We start from the raw sequence: 23,778 nt of genomic DNA, 5'->3' as shown, positions 1-23,778 counted from the left end.
TAGCAGAAATATAACATGGAGCCGTCCCCACCTGATGTCCAAAGAAACAACTTATCATGGCTTAGGTAAAGCACAGTACGGTATTGTAGAGAGGTGTTGCTAGACAGCCAATCAGGGCATACAACAGGTGATTTAACAGTAAAATACGCATGCTGATTGGCTGGATCAGGTATTTTTATTTACACAATAAAGAAAAAGTCTCTCAGCAGTGTGTCATGGAAGTTTTGCACCTGAAAGGTGTCTCTTTTTTGCGGTGGATTCCAATTCCAGTTTTCTTTTCCTCGATCCTTGGCTGGCACCTAGTGCCCGTGGGAAACAATACTGGCAGCATCCTTCCAAACCTATATACTCTGCTAAAGTGTTGTGCCTATCCTAGCACAACACTTTAAGATGAGCCTTAATGCCCTGCACCTCTGTGGGTCCTAGTGGCCATTACGCCTCTATCTTTTACTGATCCCGACTAACCTCGGCTGCAAATCCAGGAGTATGATACCCAAACCACACAGTGGCACACACAGTTCTTAGTCCAAGTCTGGTTGCCTTCTCTTCAGAATGACCACTCTAAACTGTTTGCAATTAACTGTAAACAAATTCTTGCTGTTTGCAGAACAACTTATTTCTATACATCCACTATTCGATTCGCAGGAGGAGGCTCAGTACTCTTGAATTTAAGCCGGTTACTGACACTTCTTATGTGAACTTGTAGACAGGACTAGTCAGTAGTTCCCTTTTTGTCCTAACAGCCCCTCATTCTTTATGTCTGGAGAATTAGGCCCCTCAGCAGGCCTCAAGTCATCCAGTCTCTCTCTCTTGGTTCAGCCCGACTCTGGGCACAGCCACGTTTAGCCTTTGCTTCTGGGCATACAGTCTCCACTTCTCCCCTTTACTGTAATGGCGCTGCTCCAACTATCAACTGTCCCCACGCTCCTCATCACCTTCCTGCTCTCCTCACCCTAGCTACCAGTACAATGCCCTATTGGATGCCATGGCAGCGGTTCCACCAGTGATAACCAGGAGCGCTGACACGAGATGGCGTGGAGGAGAGCCTGGACCAAACAGACATGGGAAACACACAGATACAGACAGACCACACCAGGACAAAGAGAAAATGGGGACACAGAATACTCTCACTCCCACTACACATAAGGTGACGTATAGGCATGTGTAACAATTTAAAGGGGCCATAATACCCCCTTATATGTTTGCACACCATTTACTGTGCTTCCATGGTTTTTAGTCTTGTTCTTGGGATTCACTATTTCCATCCAAAAGTTTTTTGGTGTTTTAAACTGTGGTGGTGGTGGGACTGTGATTTAGGGTGCCTCTATTAAAGCGTATCTGTCACTTCTAAATGCTGTCCTGCCTGAGGGCAAAATAAAGAAGTGGCAGACACTCCGATTTCAGGATTTTATCACTTATTTAGTAATGTTAGGTAGTTATGAGTATTTCGATTTTATAGCAATGCAGCCGATGAGTCCAATTATATATATTCATGCTGCCCCTCCAGCCGCTGATTGACACTTTTCTCCCTACGACTTTGCGTATATTACATCTAACTAATGACACTACAAATAAAACCTGAGACATAACATTTAAATTAAAAAATATTACATGAGCCAAATAAATGAAACAAATGGAAATGATGGAATAATACTATATGACTACAAGGTAATAATGAACAATCCGGAGGTATTACTATATCATATCCTATAAACCAATGGACTTACTGTTTTATGCAATGGGAATCTCAGCTCTTAGTGACTGTCTTCAAAAGATCTTGGGGGCAATGAAGGCTGTGGGACAGTATTTTTAGAGCCGTGACATGTGGGCTGTGCTTCACTGTGGTAGATATATTTCATTTCAGTTTAAAGGAACAGTTATGGAAAATGAAGTTGGAAAAGATAAGGTCATGCGGCTCAGAATACTCAGAATACTCAGAATACTCCAACTACCAGAGTAGCTTAACAACAAACATTTATTCTGAAATGTAAGCACAATAAAAAAAATATATAATCCGGCATGAATAGGATTGATAGGTAAAGGATTATCAAATGTTCTGGATTATCAGACGATCATAAAAAAGTACATTAAACTGATTTGTAAGGGTAGAGAGCCTTCAGTAAGACAACCCACGCTACTTTTAACATAAAATCTACTATTATTATTACTTAAATTTTTAGTCAGAGGACTTTCCTTATTCTACCACTTTACAAATCACTAGTAAGACCGCGCACGGAATATTGTAGGTGTTTTTCCCATGGGCCTCTATTTAGGACAAAAATGTCATCAAAAACGCATGTACAAAATGACACTAAATGAAAAACGACACCAAAAGCGCCACTAAAGACATCTAAAAAAACACGTTATTTTTTTATAAGGCCAGGATCACACACAAGGTTTTTATGTCGTGTTTGTTGCAGTTTTTGAGACAAACACAGAAGTGGACAAAAGAAAAAAGATGCATTTTCTTTTCTTTATACTCTTCTTTCCTTTTGGATTCACTTCTGGCTTCGGTTCAAAAGGTTGAGACAAAAACTGCACCAAAATCTGCATCAAAACTGTGTGCGATCCTGACCTTACGCTAGCGGTTTTAAATGTGTTTTTAGATGCAGTTAAAATTTTAAGGGTAATCACATAGACCATGACATGCAGATTTTTCAGGAGGAATGAGTGTCAGATTGTATTGCACAGGGTGAAACCACAGTGACAATCTGCAGCTTTTCCGCACAAGAATAAGCATGCTGTTAATTTGAAAATCTGCATAATATTCTAAATTCCGTGCAGATTTTTTTCTGCTAATGGTCTATTTATACCCAGGACTGTAACGTTAACAAGATGGCATCCACTACGTCTAAGGAAAAGGTTTCTACACAAACAGAGATGGGAATTATTTACTGTTAGGGTATGTTCACACGAGGGCGTCCGTAACGTCTGAAATTACGGGGATGTTTCAGCCTGAAAACATCCCCGTAATTTCAGCCGTACCGGCATGTGCAGGCGCTTGAACGCCGCGTCCATTACGGACGTAATTGGCGCTACTATTCATTGGAGTCAATGAATAACGGCTCCAATTACGGCCAAAGAAGTGACAGGTCACTTCTTTGACGCGGGCGTCTATTTACGCGCCGTCATTTGACAGCGGCGCGTAAATTACGCCTCGTGTGAACAGACAAACGTCTGCCCATTGCTTTCAATGGGCAGATGTTTGTCAGCGCTATTGAGGCGCTATTTTCAGACGTAATTCGGGGCAAAAACGCCCGAATTACGTCCATAAATAGGCCGTGTGAACATACCCTAAGAGCAGTAAGACTATGGAACTCTCTGCCAGAGGAAGATGTCATTGTGAATTCATCGTAAGAATCTGAAAGGGGCCTGTATGTCCTTATTGTATGTAAAGTATTACAAGTTACAGTTACCAGATTACTGGAAATGGGTCATTGATCCGGGGATTTATTCCATACATACTTCATGCCATACTTTTTTCCCTAAATTGAGAAAAATTAGCTTTTACCTAATGTGATTTTTTTTCCCCCTTCTTCTGGATAAACATTGCAGGAGAAAAGGCTGAACTGGATGGATTTTTTGTCTTTTTTCAGCCTTATCTTACTATGTTATTTCTGGTCATTCTTTGAAACTTCACATTCTTAGCATTTTCATGCTGGAAACAAGTGTTGGATTATCAGACTTTATTATCAAATGTAACATTTCGCTGTTTTTCTAATTTCTTCTTATTATTTATTATATACCTGTACTCAGTGTTGATACTGAAGTTTAAGTTGGCAGGTATTTTGAGCTAAAATGTGAAATGGTGCCCCTCTCCCAGTCATATTCTGCCACTGTAAAATATATAGTAAATGAGCATTGGTGCATTCGTCGCTGTAGTTTTACAAACACTACTAGTATGTAAACCACAAAATCTGGAGCTTCACAAATATAAATTACACACGTCTCACTTTTACCAGACCTTTGCAGGAATAAAATAATGGCTTAATATTCAAGGCATTCAATTCTAGAAGTTTCCATGTTACCTCATGTTAAGAGGGCACTTCGTTATGGTCGATTTCTAAGGTTAAAGGGAATAAATAGAGACTACAATACGTTATTGGAGCAGTCAATGGAGATTATAGACAGATTAAGAAAAAAGGGTATATTTACACGCTGTGTTTTCAGGCATATTTCGGGGCACATCTGCCTATAGGCATGGGAAAAGCGGCATTTCGTTCAGAAGGGGTGTTTTTTACGCTGCCATTTTTAAAAAGAACACCCCATATAAAGTAGTAGCATGACACTTCTTGAGCCATTTTTGGAGTTGACCTTCATTGTGTCAATACAAACAGAGCTCCAAGAACGGCTCCAAAAAACAACTGAAAAAACATTTTCAGCTTCAAAAACAGCTGAAAATCAGAGGCAGTTTTCCCTTTAAAAGATGTAATGGCAGGAAGGAGGTGAAGGGAAAGTGAGCCCTAATCTACCCACCGCCCTGTCCCTGCCTACTTGCAACGACCCGCCCTAGGCGACGGGGTACAACTGGGCGGCGGTCCCTACGCTGTTTAAGTGCACGGGAGAACAAACAGGGAACACGCAAGGGAAGGGGCAGTAGCCACGGAACGCCACGAGGAAAAGGAGCGGTGAATCAGTAGTCATGACCAGGATGAAGTGAGTATACCAAATCGGGCACGGAGAAGGAAGCAAGCCAGGGGCAAAGCAAAGCAGGTTAAAGAAACGCAGCAAGGCAGAAGCACGGCAGAAGCAGGCTGGAGCAAGCAGCAGTGAGGCCAGGAATCCAAAAGAATTACAAGCACTGAGGAAGAGAACAGGGCAGGTAATAAAGGACAGGGGGCGGAGCTAACTCCGACTGACCAGGCCGCGATAGGCTCTCCCACTCCTGAGCCTGCCACCCTGGTTGGTGGGAGATGGTGTCAGTCGAACAGGTCTGGCCTCAGGTGTGGATTGATTAATCCCAGGAGTATACCTAGACGTAGTACCTGGCAGATCCCTAACAAAAGAGCTCTGTAATTTTCAGCCGTTTTTGACTTAGCGTGTGAACATATCCTTAAACCATTTTTTGTAGCTGTTTTTCATAGGGTCAATTAAAAGACAGCTCCAAAAACTCCTAAAAAAACCCTCAAAAAAAATGTTTTGCTTCAAAAACAGCTGAAAATCAGAAGCTGTTTTCCCTTGAATTTTCAGCCGCTTTTAATTGTGCGTGTGAACATACCCTAAGGCTTGGTTCACACTACCTATTTTCAGACGTAAACGAGGCGTATTATGCCTCGTTTTACGTCTGAAAATAGGGCTCCAATACGTCGGCAAACATCTGCCCATTCATTTGAATGGGTTTGCCGACGTATTGTGCAGACGACCTGTTATTTACGCGTCGTTGTTTGACAGCTGTCAAACGACGACGCGTATATTGACTGCCTCGGCAAAGAAGTGCAGGTCACTTCTTTGCCACGTAATTTGAGCTGTTCTTCATTGAACTCAATGAAGAGAAGCTCAAGATATACGAGCGTCACAGACGCCTCGTATATTACGAGGAGGAGCTTTTACGGCTGAAACGACGCAGCTGTTTTCTTCTGAAAACAGGCTGTCATTTCAGCCGTAAAAGCAAGCTAGCGTGTGCACATAAAATGAGGGTATAATAACAAAGGAATAAAAATAGTAGTAAGTCTAAGAACAAGCGACTCGTGTTCTCCTTCCAATATAGTCCTCCTGCAGGTCTCATTAAAAGTGCCATAAGGAAACACTGGCACCTTATTGAGGCAGATGAGGATTTGATAGAAAAAGCTTCTCAACCTCCAATAGGAGATTTAGGAGATGCAAATATTTACTAGAGGAGTTAGTGAAGGGGAGATTTAGGGACAAGAAGGGTGATTGGCTGTGAGAAGTGGCACCAGTAGGTAACCACAAGTGTGGACATTGTTCTTACTGCAAGTATATGTATACTGGCAAAAAAGTGAGAGTAGGAGCTATACAGCATGACGCCTCGCAGCTCATCACCTGTAGCTCCGATTTCATAGGATATGAAGAGGTCAGAAGGAAGATCACGTGAGCGGCGCTGGACCAGAAAAACGACAAGATTCAGGGATCAGTAAGTATTTTTGCACACAGCACCCAACTGCAACACCAATATACAAATGGAGGGTGCAATAAAAAAAATAATGTGGAGTGCTTCTTTAAGTACAGGGAAGGGATCTGCTAAACTACTTAGTCATTTGGGGGAGACCACAAATGTATGCTGTTTGCAGTATTGCAACGTGTATTTACCCCTGTAGATGGTAGTGACAGACATGTCAAGCTATGAGATACGGAGCTAATTGAATTATTAAAGCGGAGGCACTAGGACCTTTGGGTCTAAATGATAGGAACGACCTATCGGCATCTCTTAGGTAACTTCTGTTTTATGATGTTTTGTATTCGATTACTCTCTTTGTACTTGTTTTTATAAACTAACATGTGTATATGTTTAATAAGTATAAACTGTTGCATTGTATATTTCTTAGGCCTTATGAACACTTCCGTTGGCAGTCGTACGGCCGCTAATGACGGATCTGTGAAACACGGACCGCACATGGATGGCTTCCGTGTGCAATCCCTTTGTTTTACGGACCAAATGAATGAAAAGGCAGAGACTGTTCCGTTAAAATCGGATAGGAGTAGAACCTATCCTATTTTTGCTGGAATGGCCACACTTTTCCGTTAAAACAAGGGAAGTGTGCATGGCCCCATTGAAATGAATGTGTCAGGGTGCTATCAGTTAAAACAATGGATAGCACCCTGAAGAAAATAACTGAAGTGGGCATGAGGCCTTAGTGCTTCGTATGGTGGGGTATTTAAGCGTCAGCACGCTAGATCCCATCAGGCCTTGAGAAAGCATCTGGAGGACGCAAAACGTCCGTAGGCCGACTGTCATGTAACCTGCCTCCACACTAAATAAAAAGCTGCATTGTGATTATCTGGAAGGGTGAGTGCCAAGCAACTTTCTTCAATGTTTTATTATATTTTATTATATTTTTTAATGTATTCACAAAAATACATGGTTAAATCTGCCCAGACTCTTTAGTCATCAGCATAAAGCCGGGGCTACACCTAGACTTTTTGTAGCGCTACTGATAAATTTAACTATTGAGCTACAGCTGAAGTCCAAATGAATTAATTGAGATGCATGTAATCTTGTGAACTGCAGCTGTCACTCAAGGGTTACAATCAATCAGTAGCGCTAAAAAGTCTCAGTCTAGTCCTAGTAATAATAATCATCGCTATTTCAATCTTATTGTTTGTGTAAAACTCCTTTAGAGTTAATACTAACTTACCAACCATTAATAGAAACTGGGATCCTGGGGATGTGTATGGATTAGTTCCACTTTCAGATCCATTACACTTTAAATCTCCCGAGCTATGCTTAGCATGATCAGTGCTCCAGCAGTCTGCTGTATGATTTATTTCTGAATGAAACTGACTGCTGCGTTCCCAAACTATCGTAAAGATAAACCCATTACATACTTTATTATACTACATACTACTTATAATACATTCAGACCACAATATAGTGCAAATATAATACTGCCATATATACAGCCACCATATAGTGCCTAAATAATATGTAATATCTTAAAAATGCTACTTAAAGGGAACCTGTCACCAGCATTTCACCTATTGAACTCTACTCATCCCTCGCTGGCTGTTGCTGTCAAAAGTTAATTGCAGTTATCCCCTCTCCTAAACATGTGCCTTTTATGGTAATAATCCGTCATTCTCGTTCGTTCGTTCGTTTGTTCGTTCGTTCGTTCCTCTTCTTATGCCCGCCCACCGCCGAAAACTGGTTCACACAGAATACCATAATCTCGTCTGAGCTAGCGCACATACGCCCGTCATGTATGGTCGGACACCCTTCCCTGCCTCAAATCTAGTTACTGTCCATGGCCGCTATGGTGTCCCATTTCGCACACGCACCAGAACAGGACATCGATGCGCAAGCGTGGGATTTCTTGTGTGTTGGGGGAGGCGAGGAGCTGTCAATCAAAAGTAAGGAGGCAGGGTAAACTCGGAAAGGCTTGAGGAATGAAGATAAGAGTCTTTTATGCTCATTAGCATACGGCACAGGCACACCAAAAATATGGAATACTAAAGCTAAATGATTTTTCATCCACTTCCACCAGATATTGCTGGTTTAATAGGCGAAATGCAGGTGACAGGTTCCGTTTAATAGTAGCAGCAACTGTAATAAAATAAAAAGCAGACAGCACTCACCCCTACAATCATCGGGCAACCCCTTTAAGCGTTTTCCAATTTAATTATTAAAATGTACTCTATATATACTGTACATACTGTGTATATGCCAAAATGAAGGGATTTGGAAGTACTGGTACATCCAAATACAGTGATTAACAGCAGCACTCCTGTGGTATTGGCTGGAGTCTGAGAAAGCTCTGATTCTGGCTATTTAATCCTATGGGGAATAGTAGAGGGCTCGCTTTGCTATCTCTCCATCAGTCCAGAATCATAATCGGCAGGACTGAGCATTTTAGATGGACAATCTGGGGTCTAACAATGGCCCCCACAGCTGTCCCATGAGAATCCTAATAATGCAATGGGACAGAAATCTAGATGTATAATGTTTAATAAAGTTAGGCTGGGTTCACACCTGCGTTCGGCTTTCTGTTGTTTTGCTCTGTCAGAGGAGAAGAACAGTGGAAATACTGCTAGTGCCGGTTCCGTTGCATGACGGACACTACCGGTGGCCAACGTAATCCATTGACTGTGATGGGTTCCGTTCAGTTTCCTTCGGGTTGTCTGTGGTTTTACCGGAAACAATTGCACAGCATACTGCGCCCCCTGGGGCTGTCATCTGCGGCCCGCGGGACACAGAGCCGCTAGTATAGGCTTTGCTCCGAGACTCTGGAATTCCCTGACATCGCTGTCCACATATGAACAGCGATGTCTGGGGCTTCACCAGAGCCGAAGTCCCGTGCAGAGCGCTAGTACAGGCTCTGCTCCGGGACTCTGTGGAATTCCCTGACATCGCTGTCCATATATGGACAGTGTATCAGGGTCTTCTTCAGAGCGGAGACCCAGGCAGAGCGCTAGTATCGGCTCTGCTCCAGGACTCTGTGGAATTCCCTGACATCGGTGTCCATGTTTGGACACACAATGTCTGGGGCTTCCCCAGAGCCGGAGTCCCGGTCAGAGCGCTAGTATAGGCTCTGCTCTGGGACTCTGGGGAAGCCTCTGACATCGCTGTTCATACATCGACAATGATGTCAGGTGCTTCCCCAGAGCAGGAGTCCCAGTGATGTCAGGAGCACAGCTGGAGTCCCAGGAAGAGCCTACTAGAGCTCTGCCCGGGACTCCAGATCTAGGGTTGCCCCTGACATCTCTGTCCATATATGGACATTGATGTCAGGAGCAGAGCTGGAATCCGAGGCAGAGTGCTAGAAGCGGCTCTGCTCCGGGACTCCAGCTCTGGGCAAGCCCCTGACATCACTATGGCAGGATCTGCGGAGGGCACTGTGGCAGCATCTGCGAAGGGCACTGTGGCAGCATCTGCGGAGCACACTGTGGCAGCATCTACAGAGGGCACTGTGGCAGCATCCTCAGAGGGAACTGTGGCAGCATCCACAGAGGGCACTGCGGTACTAAGTGTTATAGTAGTTCAAATAACTAATTGATTAACAATCATTTTGTATTGTATCAAATTTGAAAGTAATGCGGCCCGTCAACTTCCCATTTTTTCTATATGCGGCCCACTTACCGGCCGAGTTTGAGACCCCTGCCTTAGAGGCTATATAGACCTTTGGAGGGCAGTTTTTTTTATAAATGTAAATATTTATTGATTAAAAAAATGCAGTATTTGTAGTTAACTTTTATTAAAAATGTTGTTTACTTTTTGAGATGCAGCTTCTATACATTCACTATACATAGAAGTTGCATCCCGGCGATTTTAGCCGCATCCATCAGTGAACTGCACTGGCGACTCGGCTGTCAGTGCTTATTGTGTCCATCTAAATCTTTCAATACCCCTATTACCTATCATACCTAGGTTAAACCAACCAAAGAAAGAAAAATGTCACGACCATGTATTGGAAAAGATACAAAAAATACTTATTAACCCCTTAACGCACCATGACGTAACTGTACGTCATGGTTTGCCCTGCATTAAGGCACCATGACGTACAGTTACGTCATGGCTAAAAACTGTCACCATGTCAAAAGACATGGTGATAGAAGAATGATATCGGCTGTCACAGACAGCCGATAGTCGCGCTGATACGGCGAGGGACCAGTTACAGCGCGGCGCCTCCTACGATCGCTGTGATTGTTCAGTCAGTAGTGACAGACCAATCACAGCGTTTTAGTATAGAAAAGCTGTAGAAAGAGCTGGGTTAGGGATTTTAACGTGACAACTGCTGTCAAAGACAGCAGATCGTCACTGACAAGATGTGGGGGACCAGTCACAGTGGTCCCCCGTTTGCTATCACTGTGATTGGTCCAGTCAGTAGTGACTGAACAATCACAGCAAAACCCGGCAGAAAGAGCAGTGACAGATCGTCACTGACAAGCAGTGGGGACCAATCACAGTCCCTCGTTTGCGATCTCTGTGATTGGTCAGTCACTACTGACTGACCGACCAATCACAGCAGTCTAAGAGTTACCTGGCAGAAGGAGCCAGGGGAGGAGTTCACAATGTGACAACTGCTGTCAAAGACAGCAGATTGTCACTTTTATGTTGTTTTGGAAAAGTCGTTGTTGATCACTGTGATTGGTCAGTCTGTAGTGACTGTTACTGTTAACTGACCAACCACAGCTTATTGATGCCAGTTTCTGGGCATCAACATTTGCTCACAGCGTCTGATCTCCTCCTTTTGTGAGAGAGAGAGTGAGGAGATCAGACGTGTGTTAGTGAGAGACCGTGAGAGAAGACAGAGAACAAAGAATTATATCAATTTCCTGCCAGTGTCACTGACAAATGCCCCTTCCCTGCTCTACCCAGTAAAGTACCCAGAGAGTGAAGTGCCCTGTACTGTGAATTGCCATTGTCCAGTGCCCCTTACCTGCTCTACCCAGCACAGATCCCAGAGTGACTTGCCCTGTGCTGTGAATCGCCATCACCTGCCATTGTCCAGTGCCCCTTACCTGCTCTACCCAGTACAGATCCCAGAGTGAAGTGCCCTGTGCTGTGAATCGCCATCACCTGCCATTGTCCAGTGCCCCTTACCTGCTCTACCCAGTACAGATCCCAGAGTGACGTGCCCTGTGCTGTGAATCGCCATCACCTGCCATTGTCCAGTGCCCCTTACCTGCTCTACCCAGTACAGATCCCAGAGTGACGTGCCCTGTGCTGTGAATCGCCATCACCTGCCATTGCTCAGTGCCCCTTCCCTGCTCTACCCAGTGAGGAACCCAGAGTGACGTGCCCTGTGCTGTGAATCGCCATCACCTGCCATTGTCCATTAGGGATAGTTGTACGTTTGATAGGAACGTTTTAGTTAAAAAATAATAATAATAATATAATATAGAAAAAAAACTAAAAACTTTGTTACATTATATTGCTGTTACAGTAGAGTTTACTGTAACAGATTACATATTATAGGTACGTTCACCTAGATCACTAATACAGAACAGTTTACTGTATTATATTTCACATATATATATATATATTGTAAAAATCATTATGGCAAAGCGACTGTATACCACAGAAGAGGCATTTCAAATGCTCTATTCTGATACCGATTCTGCCAGTGAGGGTGGATCCATATTTCAACTTTCAACTTCCTCCAGTGACGATGAGGAAACCCCTCAAACCTCTGAAATGAGAAGCCATCAAACCCTGCCTGGCACAAGTGAAGAGGACTGGGCACCCCCATGTAATTTTAACCCTCAAATTCCTGAATTTATTGGTGCCTCAGGAATCAGAGTGGATACAACAGGGCTAAATGAGTTTGAATTTTTCAAACTTTTTATAACTGATGATTTTATTAACTCAGTGGTTGTGCAAACTAACCTCTACGCACAACAATTTATTAATGCAAACCCGCAATCCTCTTTTGCCAGACAATGCAGGTGGCATCCCACTGATGCAACCGAAATGTTAAAATTCTGGGGGTTGCTGATGAATATGGGCCTGACAAAGAAGCCAACAATGCGATCATACTGGTCAACAGATGTGTTACCTCATACACCAATGTATCGTGATGCAATGCCCAGAGGAAGGTTTGAGGCCATTCTTAAATTTTTACACTACAATGACAATACCCAGTGTCCACCCAGAGATGACCCAAACTCTGATCGCCTCTTTAAAATTCGACCAGTCATTGCTCATTTTACAAAAAAATTTAAAGAATTATACACCCCTCAGAAGCACATCTCAATCGATGAGTCCCTTGTCCACTTTAAGGGAAGATTAAAATTTAGGCAGTACCTTCCAAATAAAAGGTCCAGATATGGCATTAAAATTTATAAGCTGTGTGAATCAGAATCCGGGTACACACATACCTTCAGAATATATGAGGGGAAGGACACAAAAATAAATCCCCTAGACTGCCCCCCCTATCTAGGTACAAGTGGGAAAATTGTGTGGGACCTCATGTACACCCTCCTTGAAAAGGGCTACCACTTGTACCTAGATAACTTTTACACAAGTGTCCCGCTTTTTAAAAGTCTTGCCCTAAAGCAAACAGTGGCCTGTGGAACGGTCCGTAAGAACCATCGAGGCCTTCCAAAGACCCTCATAGCCCAGAAATTGAAGCGAGGCGAGAGCAGGGCGATGTGTAATGACGGGGTGCTGGTCCTAAAGTATAAGGACAAAAAAGATGTCCTTATGCTTACAACTATGCACAATGAAGAGAGCACTCTTGTACCCATGCGTGGCCGAGCAGAAGTAACACCAAAGCCCGTATGTATCCAGGCATACAATAAACATATGGGGGGAGTCGATTTATCGGATCAGATGATAAAGCCATATGATGCGATGAGAAAGTCCCGTACGTGGTACAAAAAACTAGTTGTACACCTGATTCAAATGGCGTTGTACAATTCCTATGTGTTGTACAGATATGCTGCCCATCAAATAAAGTACCTGGATTACCAGGAAAGAATAATAAAAAAATTAATTTTTGCAGACATCGAAGAGGGGGGAGAAAATTCAGCCTCCGGAAGTGATGCCTCCAGAATTGTTAGAGGGCAACATTTCCCATCTGAGGTGCCTCCCACAGGAAAAAAAAAAAGACGGCCCCAGAAAAGATGCTGTGTCTGTTATAAAAGAGGAATTCGCAAAGAGACAATTCATCAGTGTGACACGTGCCCCTCCAAGCCTGGGCTTTGTATCAAAGATTGTTTCAAAATCTATCATTCCACTTTAGAATATTAATTTTACAACTACTTTATTGGCTCTGTTACCTTTGCCCTTTTTAGATTGATTATTTAAATGTAATTTACCCTTTTGCCAATTACTTTACTGCCCCATTACAAATTGGAACACACACACACACACACACACACACACACACACACACACACACACACACACACACACACACCAAAAAATTATCATTATACCCCTAGATGAATACTTTTAAAGGTGCCACAAAGGACACCTTTGTAAAAATAAAGTATACATTTTTTTCTGTGCCAACCCACTGCATAAATTGCTGGCAAATGCTTGTGCTGCCAAAATTGTCACTATGATGAACACCATTACAATTGTTCACACAAAAGTGGATTATCTGTAAAAACCCTCAAACAAAACTAAAAATTCTCACTATACCTCTAGATGAATACATTGTGGGGTGCATTTCTTCATTTTCATGTTTGCTTTACAAAAAATCCTGTCTTTAAGATGACAAATTTGTCCAAAAAATGAAATAAATTTTTTTTTTACTCTCTTTCTATTAAATGTACCAATAAAATGTGGGGTCAAAATACTCACTACACCGCTAAATAACTATTCTAGTGTTCCAAATATGGGGGATTTCTATCATTCTGGCAGCTCAAAGCCTCTCCAAATGTACAGTGGGGCCTAAAACATTTTCAAGCAAAATATGAGTCCTGAAAGCCTCCGGGTACTCCCTTCCTTTTGGCCCCTGCCGTTTGTCCAGGCAACGCATTAGGGCCACAATGGGGGTATTTTTGGAAACAGGAGAAACAGGGTGAAAGATTTTGGGGTGTGTTTCTTCATTCTCATGGTCGCTTTACAAAGAAATCGGTCTTCAAACTGATACTTTTATGAAAAAAGTGAATATTTTTTTTTTTCACTTGCTATGCATTAAATTTAGCAAAAAACTGTGGGGTCAAAATACTCACTACACCCCTAGATAAATACCTTAAGGGGTCTAGTTTTCTAAATGGGGTCGTTTATGGGGAGTTTCTATCGTTCTGGCAGCTCAAAGCCTCTTCAAATGTACAGTGGGGCCTAAAACATTTTCAAGCAAAATATGAGTCCTGAAAGCCTCCGGGTACTCCCTTCCTTTTTGCCCCTGCCGTTTGTCCAGGCAACGCATTAGGGCCACAATGGGGGTATTTTTGGAAACAGGAGAAACAGGGTGAAAGATTTTGGGGTGTGTTTCTTCATTCTCATGGTCGCTTTACAAAGAAATCGGTCTTCAAACTGATACTTTTATGAAAAAAGTGAATTTTTTTTTTTTTTCACTTGCTATGCATTAAATTTAGCAAAAAACTGTGGGGTCAAAATACTCACTACACCCCTAGATAAATACCTTAAGGGGTCTAGTTTTCTAAATGGGGTCGTTTATGGGGAGTTTCTATCGTTCTGGCAGCTCAAAGCCTCTTCAAATGTACAGTGGGGCCTAAAACATTTTCAAGCAAAATATGAGTCCTGAAAGCCTCCGGGTACTCCCTTCCTTTTTGCCACTGCCGTTTGTCCAGGCAACGCATTAGGGCCACAATGGGGGTATTTTTGGAAACAGGAGAAACAGGGTGAAAGATTTTGGGGTGTGTTTCTTCATTCTCACGGTCGCTTTACAAAGAAATCGGTCTTCAAACTGATACTTTTATGAAAAAAGTGAATTTTTTTTTTTTTTCACTTGCTATGCATTAAATTTAGCAAAAAACTGTGGGGTCAAAATACTCACTACACCCCTAGATAAATACCTTAAGGGGTCTAGTTTTCTAAATGGGGTCGTTTATGGGGAGTTTCTATCGTTCTGGCAGCTCAAAGCCTCTTCAAATGTACAGTGGGGCCTAAAACATTTTCAAGCAAAATATGAGTCCTGAAAGCCTCCGGGTACTCCCTTCCTTTTGGCCTCTGCCGTTTGTGCAGGCAACGCATTAGGGCCACAATGGGGGTATTTTTGGAAACAGGAGAAACAGGGTGATCGATTTTGGGGTGTGTTTCTTCATTCTCATGTTTGCTTTATAAAGAAATCGGTCTTTAAAATGACACATTTGTGAAAAAAATTGAATTATGTTTTTTTATGCCTGCATTACATGAATTCTTACCAAAAAACTGTGGGGTCAAAATACTTACAACACCCCTTAATAAATACCTTAAGGGGTGTAGTTTTCAAAATGGGGTCATTTGTGGGGGTTTCCATCATTCTGACACCTATGAGCCTCTGAAAACCTGGCTTGGTGCAGGAAAACAAAATGTACTTAAAAATGTATAAAATTATTATTAAATTTGTAAGTCTTCTAAATTGCACAATTTTTTTTTTTTTTTTTAAAAGTGCTGCCAAAATAGAGTAAACAGATGGAAATATATATTTAATAAAAAAAAATTGTACAGTATGTGTGTACAAATGTGACATATTGCAGTTAAAAATAGGGAAAAATGTTGATTTTTACAAAATTTCTTCAATTTTTCTATTTTTTAATTAATTTCCGCAAATCGTATCAGTCTACTTTTACCACTAAAATAAAGTACAACATGTGACGAAAAAACAATGTCAGAATTACTTGGATATTCAAAACTTTCACAGAGTTATTCTCTGATAAAGTCAGACATACCAGATTTGACAAATTTGGCTTGGTCATTAAGGTCCAAACAAGCTTGGTCACTAAGGGGTTAATGTTACATGAACATACACATAAATAATACTAAAAATACGAAATAAAACAACCCCCGTAGGATAAAAATGGAATTAGAATGCTGAAGCAGTGGATAAACCAGATGGTAACATGGTAACAGGATCCCCCAGGTACAAAAGTGTATACAGAGTAATTTTAGGCTTCGTATTTTTAGTCTTATTTATGTGTATGTTCATGTAACATTAATAAAGTCTTTTTTGTATCTTTTCCAATACATGGTCGTGACTTTTTTCTTTCTTTGGTTGATTTGATATGTCACTAGGACCACAGTAATATATGGGGCTATTGCTCGGTTTTTCTATCATATCTAGGTTGATTAACTTTGATATAATCGGAAAGAGGGTTACAGAATAGCAAAATCAGTTTACTAAGCCTGAAAGGTCACAAAATGAGTTGAGTGTGTAAAATTTCAGATGGACCTAGAATAGAATTTCAGGTAATAATTAACTTTAATTAGTGCTGCCCAACTCTACTATCACTCCTGTTTGTGAAAATAGCAATTCTGATCATAAGTATATATGAAGGAATTGCTGTATAAGCGATTCTCTGTTGTATAAACCTAGGTTCACTAAACATGCACTAACATTTTAAAATAGTAAAAATTAAGTATTAGTCAAATTGTAAGTAAAACTTAAACATAATATAATAATGTAAAATAATGCAATCAATACCCCACGGCCTGTTTACATGTATAAAATATTGTTATGGTTTTTATGGTTTCTATTGATTTTAGTGATAATTGCCGGCTGTATCATTGATATGGATGGACCGCTCGTAGATCATTTATTGGTCGTGTGATAAATTGTGACGTGTAAATGCAGCTTTATAGATGAAATATCTATCCTTATCTTAGACAATAAACAGACTACGTACTATCACTAGTTTTCACAACAGAAATATAAAAAGCCTCAGGAGATGATCTTTAGAAACGAAACTTAAGGAATCTATATAAGTTAAAGTGTTTGCAGGTCCATCACTCCTGCGGCAGATGTGCTTTGGTAAGTACATTAAAGAATCCAGTGTCCACAAGGATTTAGTTTATTTGGTTATTGGGGTTTGTTCAAACGGCTTGTTTTCAGGCTTATTTTGGGGCGTAAAAGGCTCGTATTATGCTCCAAAATACACATGAAATAAGCCTGCAGTTTGCCATTGATTTCAATGGGAAATACACTGCGCGCTGTTCACATGAAGCATACTTTTACGCTGCTGAATTAAAAAAACACCCCATAAAAAGAAGTCACATGTCATTTCTTGAGATGTTTTTGGAGCTGATTTTCCATTTACGCAGCAAAAAACGCATAAAATAATGGCTCAAAAAAAGCCTCAAAATCAGCTTCAAGTTAAAAAAAATTGTATTTTTCAGCCACTTCTTTTTGTACGTGTGAACATACCCTTTTAGGCCTTAAGAAGTGACATGCTACTTCTTTTACGAGGCTTCTTTTTACAATGCGTTTTTTTAATTAATACAGCTTAATGTATTTCCCATTGAATTCAATAGGAAGCTGTTTGTAGGCATTTTGCGAGTGTTTTTCCAGGCGTATTTCAAAGCGCTTACGCTCAGAAATACACCTGAAAAAACTACATGTGATCATACCCTAAGGGTATATTCATACGGCCTATTTTCAGCTGTTTTTCAGGCCGTAAACGCCCCCGAAAAACGGCTAACAATACGGAGGCTGAAGGCCCCCAAACATCTGCCCATTAATTTCAATTGGAAAAAAGGCGTTCCATTCCCACGGGGCGTTTTTACGCAGCCGTTTTTAAAAACGGCGTGTAAAAAAACGCCCTGTAAAAAAGAAGTGCATGTCACTTCTTGAGCCGTTTTTCATTGAGTCAATAGAAAAACAGCTCCAAAAACGGCCGTAAAAAAATGATGCAAAAAACGCTTGATGGTTAAAAAAAAGCTAAAAATCAGGGGCTGTTTTGGTTTGCCGTGTGAACATAGCCTTAGACTGCTCTAAGAGGATATTGTAGAAATGGCAAAATTAATAGAAAAGAATCAAGCTCTAGTTAGGGATATATAATTGATGTTGAAGTGTAATCGGAAATTTAATAAAAATATAATATGAGACTAAGATGTCATATAGATAAGATGTAAGTACAGTATCTTGGATCATAGGTATATTTGCTTTTCAGGCATTTTTTTTATGCATTCTTCAATTAAAATTGCTATTAGTTGGCCTAACACCCCAGTGTTGTCAACAAAAATAGTTTATTTTCTGCTGGTTATTAATTTGTATTATATATATTTTTTCGTTCCACACAGTCCCATTGCACAAAGGGCAATTACTAGTTAGTGTGTATATAGTAACTGCTTGAAGTTCTTAGAAATAACGATTTTCTTAATAATGTGTTTCAGTTTACTGCAGAAGAAAAACACGTGATCAAGACAGCAAAATTATCATTCCAGATTGAAGCACTAGGTATAGTAATTGTAGTTTAATGTTTTTAGTCCAGCCAGGCTTTAGGAACTCCTCTTTAAAACGTAAATGGGTTTTTCCACTGTAGTAAGTGATGTCATATGGCTAGGAAGGGGATCTGACTGCAGGGACAACCATCCCCCTATTCCTCAGAATAAAACTTAAAGGGGTTATCCCACAAGTCATTTTCATGCCTAAAGTTCAGAAATGCTGTTAATTGTAGTTTTTAAGTAATTTTTTGTGTTACCAGCACATAAAAATATTTTTTTTCAGATTTTGTTTGCTGCCTTGTGTCCCCCTTGGTGCTTCTGCTAATTTGTACTGCTGGGGGAGGGGTTGGTGCAGAATATGTTTTCATTCCCATCTGGCAGCTGACCATATAGACCCTTCTTACTTTCCCTGTAGATAGTTAACATGAGATCCAGAGTAGTGAAGGTATTTGCTATGTGACTTCCACAGTATAACTACCTTAGAAACCAATACAAATATTTTTAAATAAAATAATAAAGACTGAGTGGGCATATACAGGATTCATATCCTCCATCAGGCTGCAAAGCTTTACAGTCCTAACAAGCTGAGAAGAATGGCAGCATAGCATACTGCCATGCTACTGCTAAGCCTCTGCTCCTTCCCTGACAAGCAGGGCAGAAAGCTAATTGATTGGCTGCTCTGTAGTGAACAAAAAAATCACTATGTAACGACCTGGCTGTGGGGAAAATGCATGAGCAAGCGTGTCTACTGTCACTGAGCTCAATAGGTGGAAGCGCACATTACTGTACATGTTAAACACTAGGTGGCGCCATACTATGTAAGTAAATGTCATAACTTCACTGGATCATTTTTTGTGACAGCATTTAGGCAAACATTGTTCAGACTTTTCTGATCTATACCACGGGTCGGCAACCTACAACGCACCGCTCAGTTCTCTTGGTCATCGCCGCCACCATTACAGGTTCACCTGTCAAATAAGAGCTGAATTTTATTTTATATATCACTGGAAAGATAAAAGTTTTGTGGCCAGATTTGTGTCAGACCCTCCAGCTGGGGTTGTGCACCCCCCAAAATAAATCTCTGGCAGCTCTTTTACATATGTTCTCCCCCAAGGTGCTCCAATGTGCAGCCCCTCCCCACAAGCTCGTGTTTAGTAACCGCTCCTCTCCTGTGAGCAGCCCCCCACAAGCTGGAGTTTAGTAGTCGCTTTCCCTGTGAGCAGCCCACCACAAGCTAGTGTTTAGCAGCCTCTTCTCCCCTTTGAGCAGCCCCCACAAGTTGGTGTTTACTAGCCTCTCTATCCTGTCAGCAGACCCTTACAAGCTGGTGTTTAGTAGTCGCTCTCCCTGTGAGCAGCCCCCTACAAGCTGGTGTTTAGTAGCCTCTTCTCTCCTGTGAGCAGACCTCACAAGTTGGTGTTTAGTAGCCGCTCTCTCCTGTGAGCAGACCCTTACAAGCTGGTGTTTAGTATCTGCTCCTCTCCTGTGAGCAGTTCCCCATAAGCTGGTGTAAGTAGCTGCTCTCTCCTGTTAGAGGCCCCTCACAAGCTGGTGTTTAGTAGCCTCTTCCGTCCTGTGAGCAGCCCCTCATAAGCTGGTGTTTAGTAGCCGCTCTCTCCTGTGAGCAGCCCCCCGCAAGCTGGTGTTCAGTAGTGGCTCTCTCCTGTGAGCAGCCCCCCGCAAGCTGGTGTTCAGTAGTGGCTCTCTCCTGTGAGCAGCCCCCTGCAAGCTGGTGTTCAGTAGTGGCTCTCTCCTGTGAGCAGCCCCCTGCAAGCTGGTGTTCAGTAGTGGCTCTCTCCTGTGAGCAGCCCCCTGCAAGCTGGTGTTCAGTAGTGGCTCTCTCCTGTGAGCAGCCCCCTGCAAGCTGGTGTTCAGTAGTGGCTCTCTCCTGTGAGCAACCCCCCCCCCCCCCCCCCCGCAGGCTGGTGTTCAGTAGTGGCTCTCTCCTGTGAGCAGACCCCCAGAAGTCGGTGTTCAGTAGTGGCTCTCTCTTGTGAGCAGCCCCCCGCAAGCTGGTGTTCAGTAGTGGCTCTCTCCTGTGAGTATCTGTGTTAGCAGCTTTTCTCACACATGAATCCATCTTCAGCCCCTCACCGACCAGGCTTACTGCAGACCACTCTGAGGCCTGTGTTCAGCTGAAAGTCACCTCGTATGCAACACAAATGGATTATCATTGCAAAGAAAGTCAGGCACAATAGTCACACTAAAATGTAAGTTTAATTACTTGATTAGTGTCACATACATAATAACAGTTTGTCTTATATGACTTTCATTTTTGCATGGCACACTGAGTATTTAATCTCTGATTTATTTTTCTTTATCGGCACACCTTACGAAAAAAGGTTACCTACCCCTAAGCTATACAATGAATATGATATTTACTAGTGGGACAGCCCCTTTAACTAGCACTGCAGATCCTTTACTGTTTTTTCCCCTGCATAGCGACGCTCCTGGGCACCAACTGTGCATGGACCTATAGCACAGCCCAATTTTCCCCATTGTGTTGCAGTTCCTTGCACATTGGGTGGCCAAGAGAACTGCTGTGCAGGAGAACTACTGAAGGTACACCGGTCCCGATGGTCAGAAACTCTACCTATCAGAATGTTATGATATCTTCTACCAAACATTCTAAGATGATAATGTTAAATGATAAATCTTTTTTAATATTCCCTGATTTAAACAAATCTTGCGGTGCGGATACTCAACTTGCAGCATGTCAGTTTCAGTTGCGAAAACGCTGCAGAATTTCCACATATGCTGAATCTGTGCAGTGTTTTTGCTGTGTCGACTTGTTACTGGGTGTTTTTCAGTGCCCAATAGGTAAACCATTCATGGCCATCTCATAGATGACTTGTTTTGAAATGCACTTGTGTCATGACAAGATAATTTTAAAGAGGACCTGATATACTGTAGTAAATACATAAAATAACATGTCTTGAAAAAAATGTCTTAGAACTTTGCTGCTCCTCTGTTATTTATCCTGAAATGTATGAATAAATTGACAATTTATAGGTAGTGTCACAGTGTGTATGGGCATGCTCCTTTGAAAAAGTGTATAGTAACAGCCAGTTTTTATTTTGTTCTTTAATTTTCAGGAGGAATAATAGAGGATCGGCAAATTGCAAATTCTAAGAAAAGATTCTCCCTGGGGTCTACTAATTCAGACATATTAGGAGAGCTGACAGGTCCTATTTAAGTTTAAAATAGTGATCTTTGTTTTTGAAAGGAACCTACTTAGAGTTATCAGTAGGAGAAAAAAATATTCAAATTCGGTGTAATGTCTCCTATAAAAATGTAAATGTCCTTATAAGTGTAATTGCAAAACATATTTTGAATTTTTCCATCTATGTGTTCTTATGAGAGCTTTTTTTTTCAACGTGAGAGATAAATAACATTATATTTTAATAGTTCAGACTTTTACAGATGCGGCAAAACCAATTCTGTTTATTTTGTCAAATAGTTACATTACTTTAGGAGAAAAATGAAAAAAATATTTTTTTTAACTTTTCATCGTTTTTTTCTATATTCCTAAAAACATTATTTGTTTATTGTTAAAAAAAAGTTTAGTCCCATTGGGGGACTTGAACATGTGATCGTTAGATAGCTTGCACAATACACTCCAATAATTATGTATTGCAGTGTATTATGCTTTTTGGCATCTCCTATTAAGCCCTGCCTCTGTCGGGGCTTAATATGTGGCCCAACATGGCAGAGCCCCGGCCACCATGACAACCAATCGACACCTCATGATCGCGTATCAGGGGGGTGGCGATGGGGTGATAGTGGGGTCCCTTCTCTGTCTAAAGGCTTACATGCCCCGGTTGCTGTTGACCATGGCATCTAAGTGGTTAAACTGCCAGGATTGGAGTTATCACTCATGAAATGTCGGGAAGGATTTAAACTAACGGTTAATTTCATTAATTCTGCCTGGAGTGTTCCTTTAAGAAGTTGTTTATTTTTATAGAAAATGAGGCAGAGCAGGCAATAAGCAAAGTAGGCCCCCAAATATTTATGCAAAAATGCAATGCTAAATAATACTTCCATACAATGTTCACACAATACAGCCCTTTAGTTTCCAAATGATACTTCCATGCACAGCATAAATAAAACCTTCATACAGTATCCATATAACACTACTATGTAGTGCCCACTTTACACTGCCAAATATTTCCCACACAATAGTACCATTTAGTGTCCAAATAATACCACCACGACTACCAGACTATACCTAAATAGTGAAGGGGTAAATCGTCCACGGTGGTCTAGGGCAGCAAAGAGGTTATTGGTAAAGTCTTTGGTGGTCCAGGCAGGTGAGATTTAGATGCTTCATTTCAGGTTTCACTTTGGTGGCCCCTACAAAAAAGAGTCGGCCACAGCGTAAAACCTGCTCTGTTAATAGAATATACGCAGTCATTTACAACATAAGTCTAATACATATTTTCTTTACAGAGAGCATGGCCAGAGCATATGAAGATTTATGGAAAGAAGAGACCCTGCCTAATTTTGGTGAAATCTTACTTCGCAGCAATGACAAGCCAAACAATGGGAGAATTTATGTGATGTACCATGGCACCACATTAGAGGCAGCCATTCAAATTATTCAGAATGGTTTTAATAGATCACGTAAGGGCATGTTAGGCAAAGGCATATATGTCAGCAGAGATATAGAGAAAGCAGCACGGTATCCGTTAGATGATCGTTGGGATCAGGTTATCCTGAAGTTGAGAGTGAATGTAGGTAAAGTAAAGATGATAGATCGTCAAAACCATCCATTGCAGATAACATGGCACAATGAAGGGTATAATACTGCATGGGTGCCCGAGTACTGTGGCATGGTTAGCAGTGGATTAGAAGAAGATTGTATTTGGGACCCTGAGAGGATTAAAGTTGTAGGGATTGCTAGATCCCCACCATTGTCTGTACACAAATACCTTATAAAGTTTCTTTCAAGGTATGCAGAGTGATCCCTCACTGCCAAAATATACAGAGCACATATCTCCTGTGTGTGCCAGTGACAATTCAAACAATAGCCATACACATTCAATATTTTTTTTAATTAAAACTCACTTGAAATCCCTGTTTTTATCATCACGATCATTCCCCCTTTAATTTAATGAGCAGGCCTGATAGGGCTTTAATCACCAGAGAAATTGTGTGTGTGTGTGTGTGTGGGGGGGGGGGGGGGGGGGGTTTCTATGCAGTTTTGTGTACGATAAATTACTGTACCATTTCTGTGATTTTTTTGCGGCTTGAATATAGGAAAGAGATATTTTTTACAAATTTTTGTTAACTTTTGATACCGTTCCTGTTTCACACTAAATAACCTA

At 41.4% G+C, this 23,778-nt stretch overlaps 1 protein-coding gene across 1 annotated transcript in view; it reads left to right on the top strand.

Moving 5' to 3' along the window:
- LOC142661978 (uncharacterized) overlaps window positions 1-23,516 on the top strand; it is a 28,352-nt gene extending 4,836 nt beyond the window's left edge. The window contains exon 4 of the mRNA XM_075839756.1: window positions 22,987-23,516. Coding sequence (XP_075695871.1) covers window positions 22,987-23,415 — 429 coding nt within the window. The 3' untranslated portion in view covers window positions 23,416-23,516. The remainder of the gene's footprint in view (window positions 1-22,986) is intronic.
- Window positions 23,517-23,778: the final 262 nt, after the last annotated feature.

The sequence above is a fragment of the Rhinoderma darwinii genome, chromosome 10, assembly GCF_050947455.1.
Source record: "Rhinoderma darwinii isolate aRhiDar2 chromosome 10, aRhiDar2.hap1, whole genome shotgun sequence".
In the NCBI taxonomy this organism is placed as follows: domain Eukaryota; kingdom Metazoa; phylum Chordata; class Amphibia; order Anura; family Rhinodermatidae; genus Rhinoderma; species Rhinoderma darwinii.
Note: the sequence above shows the minus strand (reverse complement) of the source record. Positions and strands in the feature narration are given on the sequence as shown.